Below are 17491 nucleotides of genomic sequence, written 5' to 3'. Positions count from 1 at the left end.
TTTATACAATATCTTGTGTTGATATTTCCCTGAAAATTATATCCATGAATAATATATAACAACAATCCTTTGAACATTTCTCTTATACGTTCAGTTTCTTCCCTTGTAAGGAAAGGTGTGTTATCACCCTCATACTTTACATTCATTTCTCTAATCAATCTTGTAAAGTAATTCATTTTTGGTGTAAATCTAAAAGAATTATTTTCCTTTTTATATTTTTTATTATCATTAATGAGAAGATAATCACAGAATATACATTGTTTATAGGCTTTTGACTCTGTGTTTAATCCCCGTCTTTCACACGCAGGACAATTCTCAAATTTGTCATATGGAGAATCAGGAAAGTCTAGCATATTAATAAAGTAAAACTTTACTTAAACTGAAATTCATCTATACTTTCAGTTGTATATTGACTCATATTTAATAATATTACCATCGATATCGATATACTTTTTTTCATTACCAGATTCAACGACAACATTTTTTATATTAAAGGTAATTTTAAAATGATCGTTAACTACTATTGAACGAAATGTCATTTCACCTGATATATTAACATCCTTTATTTCATCAGGATTTACATCTTTAGGGTTGTTGAAAAAAATACAAATTTCTCCTTGCATATTACAGATGGTCTTATCTTTTCTTTCTAAAGCTTCATCCATAAGGTTTTTGTGTTTTGATACTTTTTCTTGTTTCATTGCTTTTTCTAGTTTTGAATATATTACTAGAAGGAGAGGAGAAACTTTTGTTCGAGATACTTTAATTGATGTTCTTCCAGGTATACTAAAAGCCCTTCCACTGAAGGAAATTGAAGAACTCATATTATTTACCATAATTGTTTTTATCCAATAGTTGTTATATTTATCTTTGTTCAATTTTACATCCTTGACATATTTCTCAGTATCTTTAACAAATGAAGAGATTGATTGAAACTTGTCTTTTGTGTCTTGAAACATTGTATTTATTAAGTGAAAAAGTTGGAGGATAAAATGGTTTTAAGCACAAATTCACCTATAAATTAAACGAAATTTTCATCAAGAAAATTTTAGTTTAAGCAAAGTTTTATTATATAAATATGGTGAATACAACGTACTGCGATGTTTGTAATCACGAATATAAACATTATAGAAAACACCTCTGAACCAACAAACACACATTTAATCTATTTCATCAAATATCTCCTCTTGAGTTGGAAAGAAAACATTGTGATATCTGTTCAAAGGATGTTTTGAAGAGTAGTTATAATAAACATCTTCAATCACAAAAACACAAGAAAAATGAGTTTAAAGTAAAGGGAGACTATTATATTGAAAACACTGATGGGGCATTTAAAGGGCATATAAAAATAAGGATTTTTCAATTTAGAGAACCCGGTCCATCATCAATAGCTGAATCAATTGAAATAGTGAAACCCGATGTTGAAAAATTTATTTAAAAGAAATGAAAACTTTAAAGTTTTATATGGGAGTGAAAATGAATATGAAAAGACAAGATGAAGAACATACTCCTTATATGAGAACAGATCTTCATTTTATAACATCATTTCAAGATTTTTTGAATAGTGGGGTTTATGAAGAACTATCAAGACAAGAGGAGGATGTTGATAATACAGTGGTAGGAAGTGGATTCAATATTAAAAAAATCATCTTTTTAGATATACACATTCTAAAATCAAACCCTCTTAAAGCTTCTTCTTATATTGAATTACCAAAAGAAATAAAACTAAAGAAGGCAGTTGTTAATATTAAGAACAATGATAATAAATGTTTTCTCTGGTCTGTTCTTGCTCACTTTCATCCACCAAAATGTAATTCAGAAAGAGTAAAACAATATATGAAATATGAGAATACCTTGGACATTAAAGATTTTAAATTCCCAATGCCACTAACAGATATTCCTAAATTTGAGAAAAAGAATAATCTTTCTATTAATGTATATGGATTAACGGATACAAACAAAGTTCAAATATTAAAAATTTCAAACAACTATAAAAATGAAGAAACACACATTGATCTTTTATATTTTAGTGTTGGAAAGAATTCACATTACACATACATCAATAATTTATCAAGATTAATCTCTTCTCAGGTATTCAGAACAGCAAACAAAATATATCCTTGTAAGCGATGTCTTAATTCATTTCATACAAAAGAACGATTAGAACAACATTCAAAATATTGTAGTAATCATAAATCAGCTGTAATTACAATGCCTAAACCTGGTGAAAAGATTTCTTTTGAAGATTATAATAAATCTATCATGCACCCATTTGTGATATATGCTGATTTTGAGAGTATCCTTAAAAAGATAATTACTGCTTCTCCTAATCCAAAAGAATCATATACAAATAAATATCAAAAACATATTCCTTGTGGTTTCTGTTATTATATCAAATCATCTGTTGGAGAAAAGTATAACAAACTTGAACATTATCGTGGAAAAAAAGCTTCACAAGAGTTTGTAAAACGATTAGAAAAGGATTGTATAAGACTCACTAAATTAATGAAAGAAACAAATGAACCGATGAAATTAACCAAAGAAGAAAAATTAGAATTTAGAAAGAACGATATCTGTCATATTTGTGAGGGGGAAATTAAGGAGTCTAAAGTTAGGGATCATTGTCATCTTACTGGTAAATATAGAGGTCCCGCTCATTCCTGTTGTAATCTTAATTATAAATTACCTTCTTTTATTCCAGTCTTTCTTCACAACAGCGCCAACTATGATACACATCTATTTATAAATGAACTTTCAAAAACACCAGGGAATATTTCTGCCATAACAAACACAAGTCAAAAGTATATTTCATTTACAAAAATGATATTCACAAAACCTTTAACTCGTATTTGGTTTCTAGATTCTTACAAGTTTATGGGAACACCACTAGCCTACCTCGCATCAAATCTAAGCTCCACGGACTCTTTTCCAAATATTAATTCATTCTTTCGAAAAGAGGAAATTCTCACTAAAGAGGAAATTCAGATTAAAGAGAGAATTCAAAGTAAAGAGGAAACTCTAATTAATGAGGAAATTAATGAAGAAATTCTAACTGAAGATGAAATTCTAATTATAACGAAAATTCGAACAATGAATGAAATTCTAACTAAAGAGGAAATTCAGATTAAAGATGAAATTCTGATTAAAGAAGGAATTCTTACGAGAGAGGAAATTCAAACAAGGAATGAAATTCAAAGTAAAGAGAAAATTCTTACAAGTAAGGGAATTTATCCTTATGATTATATGGATTCATTTATGAGATTTAAAGAAACACAACTTCCTTCAAAAGAAAGTTTCTATAATAACCTTTATGAAGAAGAGATAAGTGATAAGGAATATAAACACGCACAAGAAATATGGAAAATATTTAAGATAAAGAACCTTGGAGAATATCATGATTTATATCTAAAAACAGATGTTTTATTGTTAGCTGATGTGTTTGAAGCTTTTAGATCACTCTGTCATAATAAAAATTGTTATGGATTAGATCCTGCCCACATTTCACAGCTCCTGGTTTAGCTTGGAGTGCAATGTTGAAAATGACAAAACAAGATATAGATTTAATCAGTGATGTTGATATGCTTTTGATGATTGAGAAGTCCAAGAGAGGTGGAATATCACAAGTATGTTCAAAAAGATATGCTAAAGCAAATAATAAATATCTTCCAAATTATGATAGTGAAAAAGATAGTAATTATTTGATGTATTTTGATGCTAATTATTTGTATGGATGGGCAATGTCTCAATCTCTGCCTTATGGTAAATTAGAGTGGGTGGAAGAAAAGGATTATGAAAAGGCTTTGATGAATATTGTTATTTCTTCTCAAGAGGAATTGAATGACGAAGAAGAAGGTTATTATTTTGAAGTTGATTTGAGGTACCCGAGTGATCTTCATAATAAGCATAAAGACCTTCCTTTTGCATGTGAGAAAGAAACCCCAAAGAAAGAATGGTTCAGTGATTATCATAAAAGTTTTAATATTAAAGGCAAATCAACAGAAAAGTTATTAACAACATTCTATGATAAAGAGGGATATGTTTTGCATCAGAGAAGCTTAAAACAGTTTTTGAGAGAAGGATTGAGAGTAGCTAAAATTCATCGAGTTTTAAAATTTAAACAAAGTCCTTGGGTGAAAAAGTATATTCAATTCAATACAGATATGAGAGCAAATACAAAAGTAAAATTTGAAGGGGACTTTTATAAATTAATGAATAATGCTGTATTTGGAAAGACTATGGAAAATGTTAGAAACAGGCAAAACATTAGATTCGCAACATCTTGGAAAGAAACTTCGAGATTGATAAATAAACCAAGTTTTGAGAGAGAAGAGGTTTTTTCAGAGAACTTTTCTGCAATTCATATGAAAAAGGAAAGTATTGTAATGGATAAACCAATTTATATTGGAACAGCAGTTCTTGATTTATCAAAGATATTGATGTATGATTATTTGTATAATGACTTAAAGAAAGAGTATGGTGAAAATGTTTCATTGTTGTATATGGACACTGATAGTTTTATCCTAGATATAAAAACTGATGATGTTTATGAAGATATGAAGAAAAATATTGGAGTATATGATACAAGTAATTTCAGCAAGAAGAGTGAGTTATTTTCCAAAAAGAATGAAAAGGTTATTGGTAAGTTTAAGGATGAGTTGGGTGGAAAAGTAATGAGTGAGATTATTGGATTGAGAGCAAAGGCATATGCTTATAAGTATGGTGATCAGATTGATAAGAGGTTAAAGGGAATAAAGAAATATGTAATAAAGAAATCAATAACTTTTAGAAATTATTATAATTGTTTGATGAATAAGAAAGAAGAATATAGGAAAATGAATACAATAAGAAGTTATAAACATAACATATATAGTGAAGAAGTAAATAAAAAGGCATTAGGAGCCTTTGATGATAAGAGATTTATTTTAGATAATGGAATAGATTGTGTTCCATATGGATATTGTATGATAGAGTGTATAAAATAGATTGTGTTTTTACGATGGGAAGATGGGTTAGGGTTTTTTAAGGGCTACCGCCGCGTTTTTTCGCAATATATAAATGGTTAAACCAAGTATTAATCAAACTAAAGAGTGGAGAAAATCTCAGTCTTGGTATATAAATGGAAAACATAATGAATGTGAAAAATATCAAATAAGTCTTATTGAAAAAAATAACTAAAACAAAGGTAAATAAAACAAATAAGCGAATCAATTTAAAAAGTGGTAAGTTAGAGGATGTAAAGAAAAAAATGAATATCCTTGAATGGACTGAAAACTTTGATGGTTATCAATTGAACAATGAAAAAACAATTTACTATAATCTCAAAATGATATGTGGCTCAGGAGGTGGTCAAACAAGAGCATTAAGAGAAGTTTATCATTTCGTAATGGCACAAAAGGGGTATCTTAAAAAATATAAAGATTCAAATGTTTTGTTTGTCAATATTTTAGATGGGGATTATTGTGCAAAGAAAATTAAACTATTGAAGGAATTTGAGAATGAACAAATCTTTATAGGTTCAATGAGTGAGCTGTTCAACCCCCAGGTGTTCAATTCAATGAGGTTCAACCTCCAGGTTAAAAGGGGAGACAAATAAATATACCTTGGGATAGCCTGGTTATATATATAATATAATAACTTGTATATATATATATATATATATATATATATATATATATATATATATATATATATATATTATATACCTACAAAGCCTGGTGTTGGCTAAGCCTGGTGTTGGCTTAGTGGTTAGGGTGGCGGCTTGGGATCCCAGTGTCCTGAGTTCAAGCCCCGTTGGCTGCTGAATTAACACCAGGGGGTTGACTCAGCCTGTCATCCTTCCGAGGTCGGCGAAATGAGTGCCAGTGTACTGGTCCCGGTGTATGCCCCAGTTAGAATAGGTGTACCATATCCCTGTGTGTCGTAAGAGGCGACCAGGGTTGGCGTCAGGAAGGGCATCCGGCCATAAAACATTGCCTCACAAAAAGCCAAACCCCTGCACAGCAGGGAAAAACGGATAAAAAGGGGGTTTATTTTTAGGGAAAAAAAAAGGGAATCGCTGAAAATCCCCCATTCATTTATATGGGGAAAAGTGAGCCAGAACCAGTATATCCAGTATATATATATATATATATATATATATACTGCGTATACTGCATTATCTAGATCGGTTTCACCTCCATGTAATTGGTGGTTTAACTTAAAAATTAAACTCCTCCACCAATCTGAGGAGTTTTAAAGTGCAACCACCAAGGCACATGAACACTAAGGAACTTTCCAAAGAAGCCAGGCAAATAGTGGTTGGGAAGCACTGTTCCAGAGAGGGTTAGAAGAAGATTTCAAAGTCGCTCATTACCCCTTTGAGTGCAGTGAAATCCATCATTAAGAAGTGGAAGACGTATCATACCACCCTGTCTCTACCCAGATCAGGTCACCCATCCAAACTCATCAGTCGGGCAAGCAGGAAACTGGTTTGGGATGTCACTGCAAATCCAACAATGATTGAAAGATCTGCAAAGCTCTATGTGTGAGATGTGGGTCAGTGTTCATCAATCAAAAATATCCCGTTCCCTTCACAAAGCAGGTCTCTATGGACAGGTGGCAGGAAAGAAGCCATTACAGAAAAGATTCATCTTAAAACTTGTACAGAGTTTACAAAAAGCATCTTAATGATATTACAAAAGCATCTTACAAAAAGCAACTTAATGATATTGCAGGCATGTGGAGAAACGTTTTGTAGCCAGACAAGACAAAAATTGAACTTTTGTTCAAAATTCAATGTATTACGTCTGGTGCAAGCCTAACACTGCTCATTACCCAGTCAACACCATCCCTACTATCAAGCATGGTGGTGGCAGCATCATGTTATGGGGCTGCTTTTAATCAGCAGGAACTGGCAAGCTTGTCACGGTAGAAGGAACAATGGACAATGCAATGTACAGGAGAATCCTTGAAGAAAGCCTGCTTGAGTCAGCCATGAATCTGAATCTGGGAAGGATATTCACATTTCCGCAGGACAATGATCCGAAGCACAAAGGTAAAGCCACACTGTAGTGGCTGAATAAGAAGAAAAAATATGTTCTTGAGTGGCATATTCAAAGTTCTGACTTGAACCCAATTGAACATTTATGGCGACACTTGAAGATTGCAGTCCATCGATGATCCCCCATCAAACTTAGCAGAACGAGAGCAATTTTCAGGTGAAGAATGTTCAAACATTTCACCATCTCACTGCGCAAAGCTGGTAGAGATCTCCCCAAAAAGTCTCAAAGCAGTTATTGCTGTAAAAGGTTTTTTCCACCAATTATTGACCGAAGGGGCTGAATACTTTTACAACCAGTGAATTTTGATTTGTACATGTTTTTTGCATGTATTTCTGATATGTTAGCTCCTGAAACTAAAACAGTGTTTAGTTTGATCTCTTCAGTTATGAATAAGAAAATTCATTTGGAAAAATTGTTTCTACATAATTTTGAAACTAGGGAGTTTGGGATAGGTTGGTTAAAGGATAGTAGGTGGGAGAGAAATAATGAACCCCCTTTTCTCTATCAGTTAAAAGGATTATTTACATGATGTGAATCTCTCTCTCTCTCAGGGCGGAATACAGTTATACTGGAGCAGTGGGTCTTGATGCCATGAAGCTGCATCGTGCAACAGCATCATGATGATATCATGCAAGCAAACATTTAGGATCACAAAAGTGTCGTGAACCATCGTGGAATGGACCAAAAAAATTAAAAAGGGGTTGTTCAAAATGTTGAATCCCAGAGTATAGAAAAAACCCAACCATACATAGCAGTCGTGAACACTGAGCAGGACAGCCATTGCTAAGGCAATGCGTCAACAGAGTGAAGCTGAACCAAACATTTAAAGTCTGCAGCATATTGAGAGCAAATAGTAACTCAAGATATAATAATTAAAAGTAAATAAAAAAAGGACTTCGGAAAACTATTTACTTGTGGAATTTAAGTCATTTTGAAAGGATGATTCAGATGAACATTAAATTTAATTCACCTTACTGTATCAAATGTCATGCAACATTGCCTCTTGAGGACAATATTTTGAATGGTTCTGCACATCCTTCAGGTTCTTCCTCTGCAAGCTCAACGTGAAGTAACCTGGGGTAACGCGCTCGCATCGTTTAAGGGTAAGATTAACAAGAGAAAAGCCAGCTGAAGAGTTTTACCTTTCTTCGAAGAACCTTAAGTTGAATGGACAGGTGCCCTCTATATTAATTGTCATCCACGATGTCCTTTCTGAAGTAACATCCACCGCATAAACAGAATACCGCTGATGCAGTGCCTCCTGAATGTTACAATAGGAATTTTTGGAATTTGGCCAGGATGCCAACACACGGCTTTCTTTGGGACATGTGGGATATTTAACTATCCTAATCAAAGAACAAATACAAACTAAATACGAGCAGTTTAATGTCTCACCTGATGGATGGTGCACTCATTGATCTGCCTAAAAAGCACCATGATGACATTTTATAGTTGGGTCGATAATCAAACTCAGACTAGAATAAGGTGAGTATGCTACCTCTAAGCTAACCTATCAGCCAATTTTTAGGTAATACGTCACAAAGAGTATGCTAGCCAGTGGAGGAAATATCTATCTTGGTGCTTTTTTACCAATAAAGTGATTTCATTGGTCAATACTGAGTCAGGTCACTCCCAGTAAATGGCGATAACATATGATGATGATCGCAGGATGCAGGATTACGTTTTGGTATTTGATTTGATTCTGATGTACCAGACTCTTTAAAGAGTGTTGGTGCTTCCGAAGCAGTTTCTTGGCAAGGTTTATCGCTGGGGGAGCAAAATAAAGGTGAGCAGAGACTAGATTTGAGTAAGGTAACAACAAAATCATTGCAGGATAAGTGTATGCGACTCAGTGGGGTTAGAGGAGGGAAAAATATGAAAAGGTTAACACCGTACCAGATTTTGTGATACAAAACCACAAGGCCACTAATGAGACAATTGTGGGAGAGATTTCCTCAGTGCAATACCAGAGCCCATTATCAAAAAAGGTCACTTGTGTAATGGTCACAAAGATATACATTCTTTGATATTGATGCTTTTACCTTACAGCTTCAAGCAGTCCATGTGCTTCAGACCTCAACTTAGAGAGAGAAAGCCCGCATGACCCTGAACTGCACTGCTGCCAAGGGCACATCAGAGGCAGCTGCAGCTCGTAGTCCACAAAAGAGAGCTCTTCTCTCAGGTGAGCCTGATGCTGTGCTCTACCTCCTTAAAGATGTATGGGAGTTTGGTTGGCTTTCCAGCTGATAATGAGTCGCATCCATATTAAGTAGTTTTTGAAAGCAAATGTATTTTGATTTTGATCTTACGTAAGCCTTGAGCAATTAGATTCCATAATTTTGTGAGCCTTGATCCTGGCCTTGATGTTTTTTAGAAGTAAGACGAGGTCCAATACTTTGGAGACTAAAAAGAGTAGATAATTGTTCAGGAAACACTCGTTTCACTCATCATGTCTCACACATCATCCCTTCCCCCATTCCTCTTTTTTCAACACCCCATGTTCCTGTACTCTCTACTCTGTTACCAACAATTTTATTCTTGCTCTGATTGAAAGAGCTGAAAATGGGGGGTGATATACATACATATATATATATATATATATATATATATATATATATATATATATATATTTTTTTTTTTCTTAACAGCAAAGGAAAACTTTTTCAGGAGTGATTGAGACAATGGTCTGTTGCCTATACACCGCCCAGATTCAAACATTTGTCTGATTGAGAAAAAATATAATTTTCCTGAAAGTTTGAATTAATTTGAAGCAATTTTTGCTGAATATGTTTTTTCTCTGAGGAGAATTTCTCTGTTTCAGGGTGGGACAGACAGACAGACAGACAGACAGACAGACAGACAGATGGCATTAGCCTGATTATATGTAAATATATAATAACTATAATTATCATAATAATACCAACAATAACAATTATACAATTATAATAATACCAAATAATTCGGTATTTCAGTTTGTGCACAAAATTTCATGAGTTTTGCAAAGTATTTTCATTTTGAGTCCACGATCTTCTCCCAGGAGTGATCTACTATAAATGGATGAGGTGTGTGTGTGTGTGTGTGTGTGTGTGTGTGTGTGTGTGTGTGTGTGTGTGTGTGTGTGTGTGTGTGTGTGTGTGCGTGTGTGTGTGTGTGTGTGTGTGTGTGTGTGTGTGTGTGTGTGTGTGTTATGTTCTTTGTAGAGTTCTACTGGAGCTTTCTGATGTGGAATGTGAAACACGGAAATGATCGTCGTGATCTGCTAAGTTGATTAGGCTCATTAACTACAGAGAATCTGGAAGAATTCTCATGTTTTAAACGTCCGCCATGTTCAGGTATATAAAGCAGCTTAATACATCCTTCCACCATGGCATGGCATTCTAATTACAAAATAAAAAACAAAAACCATGATAACATTGTAACAAAACATATATTACTTAATACTAATAATTGTAACAACAATAATAATAGTACAGTCAGTCATGTAATTTGGCAATAATAACGAACTTATATTCTCCACCGTGGCCCAAGCTCATCTGGCTTGTTGAAAGGCAACCTAATGTTCAAGCAGTACACCAGGCAGCTATGCTACAAAGCCGTGAAGACCAATGAAAAGTTGGTCCAATGGACCAACAGGCCCACTAGTTTTGTTGAACAAGAATGTGATTGGTGTGTATCAGTGGTGTAGTGGTGCTGGAGCGCACCGGAGCAGCACTCCAGCACTTCAATCCATCTGAGGTGGAGCTTACTCCACAACACTTTCAACAAAAGACAAAAAAGCAACCATGTTTACAATCGGCTTTATGTGATTTAATGATCAAATAATCAGGGTCAAAACTTGTCCCGAAGCTTGGATATGTCAATACGTTAGACATTTTGTCTTGGGAGTGATTATACTAAACTACAGGTTATAGGTAACACGGACCCTTATGAATTACCGACTACAGAATGGTCCAGAAGCGAGCCAAACTTTCCAACCATTTTATATCCAGACTTAATGAATTATTTTCTAACCGGGCGTAGTGGCGTGCGCCTGTAATCCGGATACTCGGAGGCTTGGGTTGGAGGATCGCTTGAGGACGGGAGCTCTGCGCTGGGCCGTGCTATGAGAGGGTGGAGGGCAGCCTGGAATCATGGCGAAACCCAATCCTTATCCCTGTGCCGTAAAGGCGACCAGGGTTGCGTCAGGAAGGGCATCCAGCGTAAAACCTGTGCCAAATCAGTATGCGGATCATAACGGATGATCCGCTGTGGCGACCCCTAACGGGAGCAGCCGAAAGAAGAAGAACAACTTATGTCAGCAGTGAATAAGTGAATTATTTTCTGTTTGCAAAAAGTATTTAATGCATACCCTGAAAGACATGAAGGCATGGAAAACTTTGGATGCCGACATCCAGTTGGGTCTGGGTGGGTCAGTGCAGTGGCTGTTTTTGTGAAGAAGGCCCGTCACATGTCCGAGCAAAAGTAGGTCTGTAATACATCAATGACATGGACACATGTTATCAGAGCAGAAAAGCATAACATTATACATGTTAACATCATGCCCATCTGCTCTGCCATCTCCTTCACTACTCTTGGATGTTAATCTGGCCCCAAAGCTTTATTTTCTTTTGTCAACTCCAAGAAAGACACCAACTAATTATGTGAAAGACAACAACTCATGTGAAAGACAACAACTAATGTGAAAGACAACAACTAAAGAAATAATGCCAGCAGACGGAATGTCCAGTTTAACAGCCATCCAATGGACAGCACATTTGAATGAATCACCCTGCCTGGTGAAACACCACAATGATAGTTTACACCTGGGTCGGGATTCAAACCCAGGCGACAGAGCTTAGCGGCAATTGTGCATGCCTGCAAATCCTTACTACATGGGACTACAAAAAAGACCTCTTTATTACTTAAAATACATAATTTTGTCGAAAAACGGTGGATAGAGACCAACTGATCTGACTTTTTATTGAATGTGTATTCTGAATTTTGAGATTAAGTGAGTGTTAGTCTTTTCTTTGTTTTTTTAGTAAAATACGTGTATTTCATTTTGGGGACTCAAATGGTTAGTGTCATGTTAAAACTTGATATAACGGTAGATCTGGCGATGACGTCTCACCTGACATTTTTGCAGGGCTTTTTGCAAGTACCTCAAAATTTGGCACGACACCATTGGTGTGCAATGAGTCTGACTATAATTCACCGTCTGTCCGTCTGTCTGTTCCCAGGTACCGCAAAAACGGCTGAACCGATCGCAACCATTTTTTGGGTGTGTAATCCTGGGACCCCTTGGAGTAAAATAGGCATAAATATAATAACATGACCCCCTTGACGGCTCCCGGAGGGAGCGGGTGCTTCTAGTATATATAACATGAGGCTTAGTTAAAAACAAAAACGGCGACTGTTGATGTCAGCACAGGTGAGGAGGAGAGGAGGAGAGGAGGATATTGGGACCATACTCTGTGCAGAGCGTTGTTGCTGTGGAAGCAGTCTCCTTGGCTATTGGATACTTATCCTGGACTGGTCGCCACTCCGACACAATATCCCAGCAAGATGGCACTTATTTTGCCGACCTCGGAAGGATGACAGGCTGAGTTAACCCCACCTGGTATTAATTCAACAGCTGAGCAGGATTTGAACTTTATTGATCAGGAATATTTGACAGCTTTCAGTCTTTTGATGAAAACATGTTTTGTGGTTTTCCAATTGCTCCTTATCACTACTGCAAAAATGATTTACTGCCTGCACTAGAATCAATACTTGTCATACTCATCAAGGTGGAAAATTCAAACTCCTTTCTTTTTTTCTACTTATTATGCAGTCCACATGGCATCATTTCTGCTTGTTATAAGGGATTAGTAAAATGTGTCAAATGTAATTACAAAAAAGAAACGAGAACAGCACTCGACAGCACATACCTCTACCAGGCTGAACAGTTTACGTTTTGTATCCCACAAATAGGCCGGATCTGGATCTGGATCTGGGCATGAACCAAAATGTAATCAGTTTGTTCTTTTCGCCTAACCAACTCATCCACCTCGTTTTGTCATAACTCGTCCACAACTTTTTGAGATATTGCGGTGGATATATCGTTTTTGGCCCTATCTCTCAATGGTGAAGAATCACTTAAAAAAAAAAAATTTAGATTCTCATATCTGGATCCGGATCCGAATCTTCACCGAAATGAAATCAATTCTTTATGTGTCACACATCTGACCTGTCCACCAAGTTTCATCCGAATCTATTTATAACTTTTTGAGATGTCCTCTTGTATATCATTTTTTTGGCTTTATCTCTCAATGGTGAAGAATCACTTAAATAATTCTCGGATCTTCACCAAAATCGAATCAATTATTTATTGTCACATACCCAACCTGTCCACCTAGTTTGTCACATACCCAACCTGTCCACCTAGTTTCAGCCGAATCCGTCCACAATGTTTTGAGACATCGTGCTATACTGAATGTCATTTTAGACTTATCTCTGAATGGTGAAGAATCACTTAAAAAAAAAAAAATCTCGGATCCAGATATTCACCAAAATCTAATCATTTTGTACAAATCCGTTCACAACTTTTTGAGATATCCTGTTCACAGATGGGGATGAAAAAATAACCTCCACCCACCTTTGGTGGTGGAGGTAAAAATCTATACTGAAAGCACATAGCCTATTCACTTCCATCCTCTGCAAACAAAAAGTAAATTAATAAAAATTCTGACTTGACTCAAAGGCATTTCTCGTTTTTGCTGAACCTTTGGTTGTTATTGTGGATCAATATATTTGGGTCATAATTACAAGTGAATGCATCAATATGAAGTTTTAGTATTGCTGTATATACGTGTGTGTGTGTGTTTCACTGTTAATCCAACCCCTCTGTATGCGTACACTGATGGGTAGTTGTATGGAGAGTACTTGGCTGTGGCGTTGCAACGAGGAATGTTATGTGTACAATGTACCACGTTGCTCATCCCTTGCACGCTCACCCACAAAGAGCATGTAAGTCTCTCACACAATTTGCATGCAGAGCAGGGTGAATACTTCCAGAATGGTTCATGGGTTAATAGAACATGAGATCGTTAATAGATTTTGAAGGTTGTGTTAAGACTGTCCGTTGGGGGCACTGAAGTGAATCAAGCTGAAGATTGCCGAATAGACCAAATAATATTCGAGAAAATGGACATTTGGTACAAGTGAAACAAAGTGGTTTGGAAATGCAATTTATTGGCAGACACAGATTGGGAGAAGCCAAGAATGTTGGGAAGGAACGACCGACCTTCCTTTCTCCAAATTAAGTGACTGTATGCTTCAACACCTGTTTGTTGAAGAAAGACAAGTGTAAGCAAACATGGCTTCATCCCTGATCAAAGAAGTGACGCTGCATAGACTTTGCTTTCATCGGACAAAGGGATCTCAGACGATGACTGGATCCAGCTGTACGTCGAGGAGCCGAGTACAACACCGATTCCCACCTGCTTCAAATTTTAATTGGAGATAGCAGGGAAGAAGTGATATCATCGATCTCAGGGTAGAAACTCAGGAAAATTTGATACATCCAAGATATACGGCAGAGATGTCGTGATCAATTCACGGAACGCAATCTGGGACTTTTTCAGTTGGTCTATTTAGCATTTCCATATGAACTGTGGATTATGATGTGGGGAACCCAGGTCCAATCCCCATATACTATAAGTATTTGTACATTGTCTACCAATGTCCTTTGAATTAATCTTAAAGTACACCAATGTCTAATAATGTCTTTATCCTGCCTGCAATTTATCTACACACGGATCCTTTGTGAGCCTGAGATCAATGTAAAACGTTTATGTAACAGAGTGAGACAAGAATGTGTGGAATATGGTTCTGCCTTGACAGGATGTGACAGATAATAAATATTTACGAACAAAAGTATTATAAAATAGCACAATCTGGGATTGACACCGAGTGTCAGAAACATCCTCACTGGTTCAGAGATAATACAGGAACACTTGAACCCCTTTGCTGCAAACAGTTAAATGACATTTCTACCAAGTGGCTCAGCATTGCTTGTGAGTCGAACAAGCAAATTATTTGTCCTGATGGGATTTGACCTGGCTTCCTGGTATTTGGGAGAGCAGCAATCACCCCAGCCATGTGAAAACGTCTTCAAAAGCTAAGATTACCGTTATGGATCTCTCCTGTCTCACTGTTGTCATTTGTTCTCTGTGCAGTTATTCATACTAGTACGTGCCCGTACGTGCAAAAAAAAAAAACTTTCAAACTGCGTGCCAGAAACAACAACCATACAGGCCGTTCCTTCACTCTCGCGTGCCCGTATGTGCGTGGCCGTACGTGCAAAAAAAAAATAAATTTCAAACCGCGTGCCAGAAACAACAACGACACAGGCCGTTCTTTCGCTCTCGTAAACGATGACTGGATTGGGGCATTGTGTTTATCTATAAATGCGCATCACAAATCGAGAAATTATTAGAATACATGAAGTCATCACTATCCGGAAGCGGTGCGTGCCCGTACGGAATGTTCACATGCATTCCACGAATTATCGCTTTCATTGAAGTAACAACTGCTGTGATACTTACACACACAGAGTTAATTAAAATCCAAATTAAAATCAAGTTTACCTCCCTGTCTTTGCGAGCCATGACATTCTCTGCCATTGACCATTGCCACTCCTACGCCATGGTAACTCAGGCGCCCTTTCCCCATCGGCCACGCCTACGCAGCAACGTGTCCTGTCATTAGTTTGGTAAATAAATGTCCGCAGCAACGTGTCCTGTCATTGGTAACTAAGGCGCCCTTTCCCCATCGGCCACGCCTACGCAGCAACGTGTCCTGTCATTGGTTTGGTAAATAAATGGCCATAACTTGGGAACCACTTGTCCGATTAATATCAAACCTTGAAAAGGCACATCCTCAGGTCCCCAGCAATATACCTGGCAAGTTTCAATTAGATCGGACCAGTGGTTGTCGAGAAACAGCAGTCACAGACACACACACACACACACACACGCACACACACATACACACACACACACACAGAGATTGCTGGAATTATGGATAGATTGTGAAACCAACTCTTCCTGTGTGTTCTTGAACATCACTTGGTTGGGTTGTCTTGTATTGATGTTGAGGTTGTTTTATTTGTTGTTGTTTTTTGTCTCGACCTCGGCGAGGATGCCTGCTCATGAGTCTTAATCCTTAAATGCTATCTCCTTTCTTCTCTCCTGTATTGTCTCTCCCATCCTCAATCATCCTTCTCCCTTTTTCAAATAAAAACTTCTCAAAGTGAACACAAACGTTTGGACAAAACTAAAAATCCCATCAATCCTTTTTGCCTTTAAACATATTTCTTCCTTCGTTCACTTTTTTATCATTGTTTTGCAACTCACAACTTTGATTAAAATTTTAACTTGCAGAACTCGGTTCTTTTTTTTGTTTCTAACTTAACTACCAATTGCTAACTTCACTAGAACAGTACTTGTAGAGCACATAGTTTCACCTCATGTGTTAATTCTGAAAAAAAAATACCATTGTTAACTGAACATGCTACTATTATGACCCACTGCTATTATGGCCCATGTATCCGTATCATCAATACACCCTATTATCTCACAAAGTTTCTTGGTATGGATTATAAACATCTTAAATTTAATTCTTCACTCACATCTGGTCATAGATCAGTCAGATTGTCAGATTTTTACATGAAGTGTAAGATTTTTCAGATAAGAACTTCAATTCAACCAATAATGGTGAGAATAGCACTTCTCCGATGACATCATCGTTATCACCCTATATACCCCATTGGGTGTTGATGATGTATACCAAGTTTCAATGACCTATGACATCAGAGTTGGCAATTTAATATTCTCCATGGGGAGTCCCTCCTATGTCTGAAGTTTCACGTCGATCGGACAAGCGGTTGCAGAGAAAACCATTTTTAAAGTGAAAATATATCGACGTGGCCACACACACAGACACTCCCTTTGGGGTGAGACCAATGAAATTCAAAGCTTTTAAATGACAATGTAAAATGCTTCATCGACCTTTACTGTCACCTCACAACTTCCAGACAGCTTCTTCTCCCCCCTTTCAGTTCCTTTCTGGTTCGCTCACAAATCTGCATCGTACTGTATGTCCCATCATCGCGATCCTACAGCGCTACTATCCATCTGGCTTTCAACCACCCCTCCCTCCGCCTCGATCAAAACTTCTGTCTTTGCTTAGTTTAACTTGTCATCCTGAAAGAAGGTTGTTTGTAGCAGCTACATGGCCCATAACGGTTAGCCTTTTCATGTCTTTACCTCCCACCCTGCATCCTAATGCTCACAATCTGTGTCCCCTCCCCTATCGGCTCACATGGTGGTCCATCAATATTCGAGGTCGTTATTCAATTGTCGCCAATCTTTCCATGCAGGTTATCTTTCCATCTTAACAGAACGGTTTCTCTCACACGATGTCTCCGG

At 36.7% G+C, this 17491-nt stretch overlaps 1 protein-coding gene across 3 annotated transcripts in view; it reads right to left on the bottom strand.

Annotated features, from left to right (window-relative positions):
• Window positions 1-10725: 10725 nt before the first annotated feature.
• The window catches only part of LOC147023833 (uncharacterized), a 187436-nt gene continuing 180670 nt past the window's right edge, over window positions 10726-17491 (bottom strand). Inside the window, exons 3-4 of one of the 3 annotated variants that reach the window (XM_085889682.1) lie at window positions 11389-11507; window positions 10726-11297 (exon numbers count right to left, since the gene is read on the bottom strand). In XM_085889682.1, coding sequence (XP_085745808.1) covers window positions 11169-11297; window positions 11389-11507 — 248 coding nt within the window. In that variant the 3' untranslated portion in view covers window positions 10726-11168. Of the gene's footprint in view, window positions 11508-17491 lie in introns of all 3 variants that reach the window. The other 2 variants (XM_085889683.1, XR_015060387.1) reach the window with 2 other exon arrangements.

Source organism: Eptatretus burgeri, chromosome 7 (genome assembly GCF_056783735.1).
Source record: "Eptatretus burgeri isolate ZD-2024b chromosome 7, Ebu_testis_v1, whole genome shotgun sequence".
Taxonomy (NCBI): Eukaryota; Metazoa; Chordata; class Myxini; order Myxiniformes; family Myxinidae; genus Eptatretus; species Eptatretus burgeri.
Note: the sequence above shows the minus strand (reverse complement) of the source record. Positions and strands in the feature narration are given on the sequence as shown.